This window comes from Vigna angularis, chromosome 8, assembly GCF_016808095.1.
Source record: "Vigna angularis cultivar LongXiaoDou No.4 chromosome 8, ASM1680809v1, whole genome shotgun sequence".
Classification (NCBI taxonomy): Eukaryota; Viridiplantae; Streptophyta; class Magnoliopsida; order Fabales; family Fabaceae; genus Vigna; species Vigna angularis.
Genome location: NC_068977.1, coordinates 2,214,912 through 2,229,493, shown reverse-complemented (window position 1 = coordinate 2,229,493; position 14,582 = coordinate 2,214,912). Strand labels below are relative to the sequence as shown.

Genomic DNA, 14,582 nt, shown 5'->3' with positions numbered 1-14,582 from the left:
ACTAGCAACCCTCTTGTCAAGGAGCATGCACTCAATTTTCTGATTGAGCTCGCCATTCCAAAGTTTAGGTTATTCGACAGGAATATGCACTACAGACATATGCAGCTGTTCCAAATAATTAATACATTTTTTATATGAATGCAAATAAGCAAAGTTATGTTAAATAAAGTATGCCACCATTATAAAGCTCTTATTACACCACTCATAAATATCCAACATCATGCCCAAGATGTTCATACGTTGGCATGGGAAGTGTGTTTGAGACCCCACATCAATTAAGAATAAGGCCATATTATAATATACAATTGAGGTACAATCTTCACCATGAAAGTCAGTTTTGTGATGTTAAGTTAGATATAAATTCATTTCCTAAGTGTTACCAATAAAATAATTATTTGTTTTCTTACATAATTAAAGACCTTCTAACCGAAGTGGTTGGTCAGTTTCTGCATCAAAGAAGTATTATCCATGATTTAGTGATTTTTCAAGCTCTTAATATGATATTGAGAAAACTATTATACTCAACTTAAACTTAGTACTGAGAGTTCTCTATTTCTTGATGTTATGCTGAACTAACTACTAGTAGACTACAACTATATAACTAACTATACAGCTGTCATTGATAGCTATGACAATTAACACTATATTCTTATACAAAAGTATGATTTAAAGCTGGATAAATTACACACAATCGAACATATCATTACTACCTGAAGCTGAACCAATTGTTTTTTCCACACTTGGTAAACTTGCTTCCGTACGCACACCTTCTCCCCCAACAGCAGGTCCCCATGAAAAAGGACCTGCACTTAAATCAATAAATGCCCATCTGGTACAAAACAATGACAAACGGAAACAAAATGTAAGGGATGTGTATGAGTGAAAATTAGCATTTTGTGAAGCAACAGAAATTGAACCTGTCTTTTCCAATCCATGTATCAGTGAGACATTCTGCTTGAAAATCACTGTAGTCTGCAGATTTTAATACTTTTTCTAATTGGAGCTTCAGGTCTTGATCCTTCCCTTTTAGTAACTAGAAATGCAGGGTAAAAAAAATGAAAACTTAAGAAAAAGATGTAGCACAAAAATTTTGGTAATTAAATCTGCTTTCCTATGTCGAGAGTGGAGACATATCTGATGAGTATACACCTGTAAAGCTTTGACCTCAATGATCTCAACTATGTCTTTCCCTTGATACAACCTCCGAAAATTATCCAGTGCATTTAGCCAAATATTATGCCATTCCATCTGCATTTTATTGTTGTACCAAAACAGCAAACATTTAATAATGCTTCCAACAAGAACACCAGAAAAGTGACCAGACCCGAATAATAAATGAGCACTGAGCAGCACAACTACCATAGAAATGCCCTAGTTACACTTTGGCTTGAAGCAAAGAAATATATACGTGGAGAGAACATGGGATTATGATTTTGCGTTTTAAAAACATATATACATGTTGAGAGGATTTCTTTCTCCTTTATTACAATTTTTAACTCTTTGAAATGATCCATTCTCCCTTTACCTAATGAGTCAATGGTATTTTAGGTCTCCAAAAAATTCCAAATTTAGATTTTGTTCCCAACTTTCAAAACTTTGGTTTTAGTCCCTATATTTTATTTTTTATTTTCTGAAATACACAAAAATTTGGACCCAGAATATAGGGAAAAACAGTTAGCTTTAAGGACTAAGTTCGCTTTAAACACTATTAACCCTTATGTAATTGATCTCCAATAACTAAATGCTCTGCCCGTCACTTTCATTCTGTGTTAGCTCCTATAAGTTAACTTTTGACGTAACTGATAAAGAGGCCATGATAAATAGTATTCATGGAGGGGAAGAGGGTAGAAAAGTCTTGGACATATGGGAAAATGAATATTTGGAAGCCAGGTGAGACATCAGATGATCTTTTGGAAAGCTCAATTGATAATGCAGAAGGAAATTCTGGTGCAAGAGGTAGGGGAAAGGAATATAAAATAGAAGGGGTTATTCGGAGGACTAGTACCCAATTTTATATGTACAGGAGATCAATAAAATAGGACTGCGTGATGAATAGTAGTTAGTTTCGTAAGTAAATGAAGTTCAAAAGAAGTAGAAAAAGCAACTAAAACTTGTACCAATAGAATTTTGTATAAGACTATCATAAGGTGATAGGATATAAGTAATAGGAGATAATGGGTTTAAGAGAGAAGGAAGAGTTAATACAGAGTTAATATCCTAACTGTTTTAGTAGTTAGGAAAGGAGGGAAGGGAGGTCTTGTATAAATAGAATTCTATTCATTGTTAGAAGGCAGTTAGTCATATTCTTTTGTATAGACAATAGGTCTTGGACCTTGTGAGGGGGGTTAGGCTCCCGTGTCATCATTGTATAAGACATTCGTTGGTGTGAATACATACAATTCCTTCGTTTATTTCCCTTTTGTGTGCAATTATGTGAGTGTAGGTTGTGAGACAGTTAGGTTTCATACCTAGGAACCTAACATAAGATCATTCAATCATGTATAAGATTTGAATATCACATATCATGCAAAATAAAAACTAACGAGCATATATGCTTTCACCATGCAAGGAAATGAAATACTTACAACATCAGCATCCTCGGTTCTTGTCCAAGAAAATTTCATCATTGGATGCTTTACATACAATGGTCGCTGAATCTTAGTAAGAGCTGTAGAGCAATATCAAGTAGCTAATGAGGGATTCTAAGTAAAAGCAAGAAGAAATGAAGAGGGACTGCACACATCAACTGCAGAAGTATATCACAAATAATAAAAATTTGAATAAGCATAGGAAAGACTTTGCGGTGTCAATGTGTGTGTATACATATGTTTGTGTGTGTGTGTATAAAGATGACTACAACTACAGCTCAAAGTGGAAGAGGGTAAAACCTATGTTCCTTAACCTAAAGCTAAGTACAACCTAAAACAGCTGTTATAAAAGCTATACAATGAAATAATAACACCTGTTTAAACACTCCTCTCAAATTGAAGCATATAAATTTGTATGCACCAAGCTTGGAACATAGAACGTTTGTAAGCAAGTCATCAGCTTTGATGAATCCTGTACCAAGTTCCTTAGACAAAATGACAATCGATGGCATACCAAGAAGATTTTCAGGAATGTTTTCTGCCTGAAGAAGCTTCATTTGCAAACTCTTATTCTGCACAATGTGGTGGTTGTTAGGGTTGGCATTGAAGGCCTTGATTTAGTATAGAAAAATATTTAACAATTACTTTTTGCAAATAACTAGTTCATAAACTCTGCAAAATAATGCCAAACATATTTCGATACAATTTACAAATGAAACAACCAAATCACAATAGCAGGGCACATTCTAAGGAGAAAAGACAGAATATTTCATATACCTCCTTTAGCAAGTTTATTTCGGGCTCGGATAAACCTCTCCTGAAATATTTTGCAAGAGACACAATATAAAAAAACATGCAGGTACAAAAGCATGGCCATAACATATAATTTTGATAGATACCCATAAGCTAGACTTGAACTATGTAAGAAAATATAGAATTATTTTACTGATAACAATCACACTAATTACATTCTCATCTTCTCTATTTATAATAACCAAAACTTTTAAGAAAAGAAATAAAAATATGTTGAAATACAGAGAAAGATTATCAAAGTGTTTTTTCTTAATTACTATGGAGATATTAAGAATATTCTTTTTCTTAATAACTTGTTATTTACAATGCTCCCTCTCAAGTTGTTAGATGAATATCGATCATTCTCGACTGACCTACAAGATTCTAGAATCTATCCAAAGGAAGCGCTTTAGTGAAAATGTTTGCCATCTAAGATCCTATAGGGATATGAATTATAACCGCTAGACCTCTGCCAAGAATATCTTTGATGAAATGTTTGTCAATTTCAATATGCTTAATTCTATCATGTTGGACTAAATTATGAGCAATGCTCATAGTTGACTTATTAGCACACTACAATTACATAAGGATGCCAACCTATATTTTATGGTCATCAAGCATAATCTTCATCCACAATCCATTTCACACACCTTCAGCAAGGACTCGAAAGTAAGCTTTTGCACTAAAACAAGATACTCTCCGTTTTTGTTTTTTTTTTTTTGCTTCTCTAGGTAACTATACTTTCTACAAGAAATATATCATACCCACATGTAGATTTTCTACCAGTAACAGAACTTGCATAGTCTCATAAGTATATATCAAGATCAAAGTATTTCCAGAAGAATAACCCCTTTCCCAGTCTTGATTGACTTCAAATACTGAAGAATTGTATCAACTACTTAGGTGTGTCTTTCTCGTAGATAATCCATAAACTAACTTAGCACACTAATTGTGTAAGCACTGTCTAGTCTTGAGTGCTAAATAAATAAGATTTTGCACTAATTTTGATTATTGTTTTTTTTCTGGAGGAGAGCACCTTTCCCTTCTAATTCTACGATTTTGTTCAATACGAACTCAGGAGAATCTACATCCTAGCTTACATGTTTCTTCAAAGAGATCAAGTACAAATTTTCTTTGGGAGATGAAAATAAATCGCCTTTGAGTAAGCAACCTCTATTCCATGGAAATACTTTAGTTTTCCGAGGTCTTGGGCAGCCAATTTTTTCTCTAATGTCAATTTGTATCTTTCAGCATATCCTACAATAATCATGTCTTCCACAGAGACCAAAAGTAGTGTAAGTTCTACCTCTATCAGTAATAGAGATTGAATAATCAACATAATCAGTCATGTGACTGTGTAAACGTTTGTACTGTATATTAATTGTAAGTATCATACATTATTCAGTTCTACTAGTCAAAACTCACAGAAAAACAAAGAGAACTTAAATGGTAATTATGAGTAATTACAAATGGTTACAAACCAGCGTAACCTCCGAGAATTACAAAATAAAATAAAGCAAACAGACAAAGCTTTATGACAAAACAATTAAAACAAACAACAAACATATAACACAAACAATAAACATATAACATCCACAGCCCCCCTCAAACTCAAGGTGAGTGATTGAGATTAATGAAATCTATCACATTGAGTTTGCTTCGGAGCAACAGAAAAAATGCAGAATAGTGGTTTGTTGAGAACATTGGCCCACTGATCAAGACTGGAATGTGAGACACCACGAGTTGATGGGACAGCACTTGTTTATGAATAGAAAAGACATCAATCTCCATATGCTTGGACTTGGAGTGAAAAACAAGGTTGTGGGCAATAGCAACAACACTGTGGTTGTCACAGAATAACAGGAGTGCAAAAGGGAATGTGTAATTCTGTTAGCTGCGCTTGGATCCATGAGAGCTCAGGAGATGCCTGGGCTAAGCTGCGGTATTCAGCTTCAATATTGGAACAAGCAATGACATGTTTTTTTTTGAGACCACCAGGAGATCAGGTTGGCACGAAAAAGAAATTGCAGCACCAAAGGTGGATTTGCAGTCATCAATATCGTAGGCCCAGTCAGAGGTGGATTTGTTTTATTGACATTATTTGTAATAGTGCTTATGTTAGGTTCCTAACAGCTTAACATAGAGCAAGGTGTCCAAGAATAGTCAAGAGACTTAGAGGATGACAACAGCTGAAAGAAATGACTATCAAGCTAAAGATTACTGAATGAATAAAGTCCATCAACACCAACAATTCCTTGAAGAAGAACCTTATTTCTCCCCTGAGATTTGACAAGACTTTTGTCAAAATGAAAATTAAAGAAAATCGAATTATCTTTGGCAAATTGACTAACACTTAATAGTTTTAGTAATAGAAGGGACATATAACATCATAAGGTGACACAAAAGAAGAGAAACCAGCACCATAAATACTTAAACTTGCACCATTTCGAATGAAAATTTCATCTGGACCATCAAAATGTTCAAGTTGTTTAATATTTTGTGGTTCACCAATAACATGAAAGCTTGCACCAGAGTCTGATATCCAAGAGGTATTGGCATTTCCTTGAGAATTAGACTTTATCAGCATCACACAAGGTCGAACATTGTTTTTCGGCTTGTTATAGGATTTACCCAAGTATTTGATGTTTAATATGAACAAGCCGAATAAGGAAGGTAATGTTATGTAGCCAGATCAATGAACTACAGTGATTCATGAGGCTGATAAGAAATGGCAGATATGAAATGACAAACATTGGATGTGTGTCCAAACTTGAGACATTTAATATTGAAAATTGGCAAATTTGCCACCACGACTTCTACCATAACTTCCACCACGAGAAGAAACTCCAATACAAGAGCATCCATGATTCCTACCACCACGATTATACGAGGCTTAAGTGTAGTGTATTGATTGCATCTTCTAAACACAGTAAGTTCGGCTTTGTATCAAGGGACAAATCACTTATTCTCTCTAAAAAGAGATCATGTTTCTACCATGTTTATACTTTGATTAGAATTTACAATATATAACGAAATCGGACTCAAAAAATACATCTAATATTGTCTTAGATAAAGAGGGAAAAAAAATAACTATATTGTGGAAAAATTAAAATTTTAAAATATTCATATTCACTCCAATGATATCCCAAATATTTTTACAGAATCTAATTTAATATAAATATCATTAACTGGACAAGTTGCTACCATAATATCAGTAACTGCACTACGAGATAGCAATGCTCTTTGGTAGTAATGTGCATACTGGCAACATCGTTGTAGAAGATTGCAACGCCGCATGATTCACATTGAGATGTTAATAGATTCTACTAAATCATTGATCATGTTGGAAGTCCCACATCGACTAGAGATAAGGCCAAATTATAATATATAAGTGAGGTGCAAACCTCACCCTATAAGCCGGTTTTGTGGGGATGAGTTAGGCATAAACTCACTTTCTAATATGGTATCAGAGCCAGGTTAGAGCCTATCCTAGCGAGTTCTAAGTGGGCATTATATTCTTCTCTTCCACCCGCAATCGGGCCGCTATCGGACCACCCAATTTCTACTATCACGCACGAGATGTCTATACCTCGGCGTGAAGGGGGTGTGTTGGAAGTCCCACATCGACTAGAGATAAGGCCAAATTATAATATATAAGTGAGGTGCAAATCTCACCCTATAAGCCGGTTTTGTGGGGATGAGTTAGGCATAAACTCACTTTCTAATAGATCACTAGAATAGTGTTTCCCTACTTCTTGACCTAGTGACTGATGATTTCAGTGACCATTGTTGGCATCGCATTTTTATATCATCTCAATGTACATTGCCACAATGGACCTGGAGAAGACCCAATTTGTCAGTTATCAAGCAACTCAACCTAGCTTAATGATCAATGAATTGAGCCAATGTGCTCCTTCTACACAGAATTGTGACCTGAGTAAAGGCTCCCTAGCAAATCAATGGTATCCTATACCCTCAACTATTACTGTAAACTACCCAAAAAAAAAATAGATGTTTTGTCTAAAAGTTGCTTTGACAATGGTCACCCTTAGCGTACCTTAATTGTGGTTTCTTTGAGGCTACCTTAATTGCAGTCTCAATGCCAATAGTATTCTCACATCAAGTAGAAATATGATCAAAACAGATATCATAAAGCTCACTTTACAAGTCGGTCTTTTGATATGAGTTAGGCTTTTAATCTTACCCAAGATACATAGTCTACCTTAAATCCATATTTAAGATACCTGGAATTGCCTTGGACATTAAGGGAAGTGTTGGAAAGTAGTCTTAATCCTACGTGAACTAGAGATATGTCTAAAATAGAGCATTAACAAACTCTAATTTTAAATTCTAGGAATTCCCATTTGAGAGCATTCCCTTTAAACAGATCGAATTCATTTTGTCTCTCCAAAATGATTTCCCTCCTTCACACAGTAAATAAAAACTACTTTGGTCTTTGAATTTGTGCCTACAAACTCATTAGTTTAGACTGTGTATAATTACAAGATTCTCTACAAAAGAGGTAACATTGTTTGATTTGATATATAATAAATAATAAATGATAACATTCTACAAATACGCACCGATACCCATATTTAGATTTCCTCTCATCACGCTTGGGATTTAAAATAAAAATATTGTATGCATTATCAAGCTGAAGGTATTCAACTAGGCTAGATAAAAGGCCATCCAACATGTCCACATCTACTTGCCAACTACCACCATTGTTGTCCCTGCAATAAAGAAATTGGAAGTATAAGAGAAAGCAAGAAATTCAAAAGACAAACAAAATGAAGCCACATTATGTTCCAAAAGTAATATTTATCGTCACTTCTTTAGTGCATCATAGCTACTTTGATGTTAAAACTAAAAGAGTATATTTAAAGTCATTTTGGTCCACTAAAGTGTAGTATTAATTTAGTCCCTAAAAGTACAAAAAAACTTATTGAGTCTTTGAATGTGTATCAAGTATGACAATCATGTCTGGTTAAATTTTGAGAGACTATTTTCATTAACTTGTAACATTTAAGGACAAATTTGACACTAGGGATCAATTTGTATTTTACAGATTTAGGGGCCAAATAAATTTTTTTTATCTTTTAAACACTAAATAGCCACTGGTTTATATATCCAAGGATCAAGTTGTTCATTTACCATTCAATAATTCTATAGATCATTAAGTTTGAAACTTACTTTCAAGTTAAATCTTCTTAGGTAGAGTATTCTTGGATCTTGACATTTGAAATAAAGAAAAAAAATGGATTAGATGCCTTTTGCCCTTAAAACTAGCTTTGTAAAAGTTATTTTTCAAAGTTTCCATTTAAGAAAGGCTGAACTTTTAAAAGTTGTTTTTCTTAAACCACTTAGATTTACTTTTCAAGAGAAAAGAAACTCAAATTAATTGGCTCCATCCCTACCTATGTATGGAGAGGGGAGAAACATAATTGTCATAATTATAAAAATAAGGAGCAAATCCTATCTAATCAGGAATATCTAAATTATATATGAATTAGTAGAAACATTTTTATTTTTTCACTTATCACATCTTTGCTATTAGAGGATATCAAATCACCACTATTTATTAGATGATTCCTTTATCTCAATATAAATAAAGCATGTGTTCTCAATATAAATATCAACTCGATGTCTCTATCTTCCTCTAGCTTAACATGGAATCTAGAGCCTTTCTAAATTTGTGTTGGCCTAGTAAACCCAAGGTCTTTAGAGGATTTCTTTTGTAAATTTCTAACCCAAGTATTTTAATTTCAGTTATTTTGTAATCTTCATTGATGAATTCTCTTGATGCAGTTGGGTTTATCTAAAGAAAGACATATTTGAACTTTTATCCATATTTATGTCTTTCTTCAATGAAATTAAGAACCAACTTGGGAAGACACTCAAAATTCTTAAAAGTGATAATGTTGAGAACTATTTTTTTGCTACATTTTCTTCGTTATTATCTTCCCAGGACATTTAACATCAATCAACATGTCCTCACACTCTACAAAAAAATGGTATAGTAAAGAGGAAGAGTATACATCTTATTGAAATTGTCTGTCTTCTAATGTTGAATACTTATGTTTATGTTCATCATTAGAGATATGCAATTCCCACTACATGTTTCCTCATCAATAAGGCATCTTCTTCTCTTGAAAATAAAGTTTCTCACTCTATAAATTTCCAAATGACCCGCTGCGTCATGTTTCTCCATGTGTGATTGGGTATACTTGTTTTGTTCACAATGTCTCTCCGGATCTTGAGAAGCTTTTGAAAAGGCTATTAAGTGTGTGTTTTTGGGCTATTATCACTTTAAAAAGGGTATAAAGTTATTTTCCGTCAACAAAAAGGTATTATGTTGATTGATATCGCCTTCTTTGAGGACACACCTTGTCCTCGATGGAACATTCTTCATTTGTTCAACAAGTCCTTCCTATACCATCTTGTGATATCCATTGATTATTCCTACTTCCTCTCAAAATCCAACTCAAAGAGCAAATAACATTCTTTCACAACCTCTTCTCACATACCAGCATCACACACAAATAACTCCTTCACCTTGCCTGAAGATCCTCATGACTCAGATCCTTCACCACCAAATTGAAGTAGTGAGAAACACTAGAAGCGAGGGTTGAATAGTGTTTCTAGAAATCTTTTTCGGCACTTATATTTGACAACCTTTGATAGAGATTGGGTAATCCTCGTGAGTTGCTAATCCCTTGACTTGTAAGATGCTATCTTGACAGAAGGATTTATAGCTTGATTGTTTAGCTATTCTTTTGAAACGTCTAGGAGAAGTAGCTCTTAAGAAAGGTCGCGTCTAATGATGAGCGTGTGTTAAATGTTTGCTTTGCAAGTATATGCTATAGTTGAGGATAGAAAGCTTGTAGAAATTAAATAATAGGCAAACACATTTTATAAATTAATAGGAACAATAGAAAAAATTAAATTAATAGGAACATGTATTAATAGGAACATTAGGAAAAATTAAATTAAATTGACCTGCTGCCAACTGGATCCTCCTTGCGGCCAAACACATTTATGGCATGCTCAATTATGGAAGTAACCTTCTCTCCCATTTCAATAGCATGAACAGAAAAGCTGCACCATAATGTCGACTGTCAGACACAAGATAGTAAAAAATTTTCTCACCGAAAGGAACTTCCAAGAATAAATAAGGAAAAGCATTATCAGATTCACTTTGGAGTGGCCATTCCAATCAAGAGGGCTCAAAGAAAAAGATATACAAGTATTATTATCCGGGATTAGAAAATACTCAAGAACCAATACTCAAATTTTGTTTGAATAAGTTGATTCAAACAAATTTTTCATCCTTTTATCATGCACTTATCTTCATTCTAAGAAGTATATCCTTTTATTTAAAAGTAAATAAATAAAAATAAATTGCTAAATTAAGTGAAGGATAAAAGAACAATCAAATTTATCAGATCAAAAGGTTTAGCTTTAAATGTATCATGTCAAAAAGACAATGACTGCAGCCATTGTAAGCCTTGGTAGTTCTCTTCTAAGAAAGAAACTAACATCAGCTTTGGCTTTCAAATTTGGTCTAGCAAATTTTCCACTCCATCCCTATGTTAACCTCAACGGTTTTATGACGTAAATCCTCTAAATGTGATGCCAACGCAGTCTGCATGTGTGTTTCTCCACAAAATAACTACATTTTTCTAATAGTTATTGTAATTAAATTCTGTATAATAAACTAAACAAATAAATTAAAATATGGAAAAGTTACTCTAAGGTGGATTCTTGGTCTTTTGCTAGAATCCAATTCTTATTCCTCCTTGTTTGTGTTGAAATAGGAATGTTCGTAGAATATCAATAAAATAATTGTTTTATTTTAATCCCTTTCTGAAAAATTCTATATCTTGGTTTCTGTTTTTTCCAACTTAGAATCTTTCTTCAAGATAGTCGTTAATGCTATATAATATGTAGAAAACAAATATAAAAGAAGAATAAAATGGATTGATTTTTTTGAAACATCAAAGGTCATTTATATAAATATATATATATATATATATATATATATATATATATATATATATATATATTAGAATTATCAGTCAAAATCCCTACTGTATTGAAACTTAAAACTGGTATCCATTTCAGAAAAGTTGAGTGCATAATTAATCATAAAAGCAAGATGATGTCAAGCAATAGCCAGTACAGTCAAGGCCGGGTGAAAAGAGAAAAAAAACAAGTTACTTGTAATTTATGTGACTGACAACAGGAAGGTGGTGCCATCGCATTTTATCGATGTTGCTTTTGTAAAATGGAGTAAGAACTTCTTCATGTCGAATCCGAGTGTGTTCAAAGATATGATCAATTTTGGTAAACCAACGCTCAATTTCTTCTGGGAGAAGCTTGAATTCTGAAAGACAAAAAAAAACACTATAGAATCCACAATCCAATAATATAAGACAACCAAAAAAAGTTAGTTTTCAAGTATGTACCATGGCTGCCCTTCCCTTCAAATCCTATAAATATAAAATTCACAGGAACTGGGAGGTGGATGGAATCAACTTCCTGAAGCTTTAGATAATTAGCAATGTTACCTGAAATACAGTAAAATTATTTTAAGACTAGGTGCTCAATTTTCAAAGTAAATTGCAGAAGGTTTAGCCAATCCTTGCTTAAAGTACAACTACTACCACTGTGGTCATCAAGATATAATAATATATGAAAACAAGATAAAAATGTAATTAAAGCAAGATAAGCTAGAACCATATAAAAGGTTTGGTGCTAACGAGATAACAATAGTCCTATATATTGGACATGGGACAAATAATAATAGGATAGGAATTAGTCAATCAGACACGAGAGAAAGGGAGAACAAAGAACTCATAACCCACTAAAATACTGACATAAATGAGAGGAAAACCACCTCATCAACCTAACAAAAAGAAAACAGCAAACAAGAGATATAAGGAATACTGGAGAAGAAGAAAATATGCAGCAGTGATGGTTGTTTTTTCAGCTTTAGACTAACCAAGAATAGAGGTGAAAATGGTCAAAGGTTTAGAATTAAAAAACCTGGGTATTTTAGTGTCACAAAATGAGTAATAGGTCATAAACTACGCTTTTGTTTTTGGACTAAATGATCATGATCTACTACGCTATTGGACATATTAAATTCCATACAGATGAATAAGGAAGTATACCACAAATATTTTTTCACAAGTATAATATAGCCTCCAATGGAGAAGGAAAACTCCACCTATTTAATCTTTGAAATGAGTTTCTACACAAGAGGCAAATAAGACAACTAGAGCCCAGAAGCTAAAAATTTGACAACCAAGTTAACTTTTATAGCAAAAATAGCATAAACTTATATTGGATAAATATTCATTAAATAGAAGAATATATGATTTACATTATCAAACAACAGTAGTTCAAAGAAACAAAAGTAATTAACGAAGACCTTTAAAAAATGCATGAATACCTGCATTGGTATAATTAAATGAGCTTGACTTTCCATGGCTTGAAAACTTCAAATCATCAAAATCTGAAAAGCCAACAAACTAACTAATGAGATTAAGAAAATCTCTGCCAGGATAATGAAAAAAGAAGTTTATACTCAATGAACAAGGTGTCACCATACCATTGTGTATAACATCCTCGCTCCAAAAGCGACTCCTTTCTTTGAGGTTAAACAGTGAGAATACAGATGATCTGCCACTTTTGCGAGTTTCAATAGGAGATCCAAGTGAACTGACTATTAAGAACTGATAAAAATCACAATAAGGGTTTACATTATGAATGTCTTTATTTACAGAAATAACAAACTTATCATAGGGATGTGAAGAGGCAACAAGCACTAGCTATTAAAAATAAAATAAAACAAAAAAATCAACAACAGAAGGGCCTAAAAAGTCAAAATATATCTAGTATAGAAAACAGAACAGCTATGCTTTATATCATATCTCTAGATTAATTCTATCATGGATCAAAATCTAGGTTGAACCTAAGATGAATCACGGATTCATCTCCCACCCTGATTCGTGTTATACTATTGCGATCTGTCCCTGGGATAGTGGACAGGATTGATGACTTGTTCATAATATACCCAAGGTCAGAGAACTAAAGAATGTAGAAGTCTCAGAAACAGAGCACTGTCACAGGGTTGGCCAGAAACATGTGCCACACGGGAAATGTTCATTGGAATAGAGAACAAAAAGGATACTAAACAAAGAAGAACGCAGAAATCATTGGTATGGGTTATTAATATACAACTTTCATAAGCTGTCCTGAAGGAGAAGGTAAACTTCTTTGCGCAACGAAAATCAAGCATCATGGCTATCAATCCTGGATTATTAATCTACAATTTTGTTTCAGATTCATACATTTGAAATAGATACTGAGTACAAAAAAGAAAAAAAAAATGGGGAGGGTGGGTGAAGTTGTTACCCAGGAATCAAAGACCAAACAGCAAAAGAAGAAAAAAAGAATAAAACACAGTGGATAGTGGACGAAAGGACTAACCAAGATGGGTAAGGCCACTGCAGAAGAACGAATCATGGTACGTGGTGCCACTGCGAAAGGAAGAACCAAGCTTTGTAGTTGGGGACAAACCAGGCCAGGGCAACCACAGAGGGAGGTACGCACAGTGTGTAGGGTTGAGTTTTGGGGGTCAAAATTTACATTTTAATATTTCAAAATCATCCCCTTTTAAGGTTTTTGTATTTTATTAATAGTTTTTATTTAAATGTAAATCTAGAAAGATTAAAATTAGTTTGTATAAAGATAATAAAGGATTAAAATACATGATTTTTAAGAATAAGACTTAAAAGATAATGTTAAATAATGTTAGAAATAAATAATTAGTGTACAAGACAACTTAAGATTTTGCTTTCATGAACATGTATTTTTTTAAAGCTCTTCCTCTTTGTCAAAAATTTAACTAATAGTAAACGTCACCAAACATTTGTTAGTCATGATTATTAAAGTTTAATACATCCAAATAACTAAATTTTCAATTAAAATCATTTTTTATTAATCCTATTTGATTTTCTAAATTCACATAAATGTGGTATTAATCATGTTTGGCTAATATAATTCATGACAATTGTGTCATCCCAAATATACAGTCATAAACTATATAATAGAATAATCACATCTAATAATAATTCAGTACAGTTTTAAAAAAAACGAACGCGCAAAGCCGAACGTCCTTATAGAAAAGTTACA

General features: G+C 33.2%; 1 protein-coding gene across 1 annotated transcript in view; it reads right to left on the bottom strand.

Moving 5' to 3' along the window:
* LOC108319046 (uncharacterized) overlaps nt 1-14,030 on the bottom strand; it is a 37,021-nt gene extending 22,991 nt beyond the window's left edge. Inside the window, exons 1-13 of the mRNA XM_017550059.2 lie at nt 13,878-14,030; nt 12,997-13,120; nt 12,838-12,900; nt 11,849-11,950; nt 11,601-11,766; nt 10,380-10,478; nt 7,964-8,113; nt 3,366-3,405; nt 3,103-3,160; nt 2,586-2,668; nt 1,150-1,248; nt 918-1,033; nt 711-829 (exon numbers count right to left, since the gene is read on the bottom strand). Coding sequence (XP_017405548.1) covers nt 711-829; nt 918-1,033; nt 1,150-1,248; nt 2,586-2,668; nt 3,103-3,160; nt 3,366-3,405; nt 7,964-8,113; nt 10,380-10,478; nt 11,601-11,766; nt 11,849-11,950; nt 12,838-12,900; nt 12,997-13,120; nt 13,878-13,913 — 1,255 coding nt within the window. The 5' untranslated portion in view covers nt 13,914-14,030. The remainder of the gene's footprint in view (nt 1-710; nt 830-917; nt 1,034-1,149; nt 1,249-2,585; nt 2,669-3,102; nt 3,161-3,365; nt 3,406-7,963; nt 8,114-10,379; nt 10,479-11,600; nt 11,767-11,848; nt 11,951-12,837; nt 12,901-12,996; nt 13,121-13,877) is intronic.
* Between the last annotated feature and the right edge of the window lie 552 nt (nt 14,031-14,582).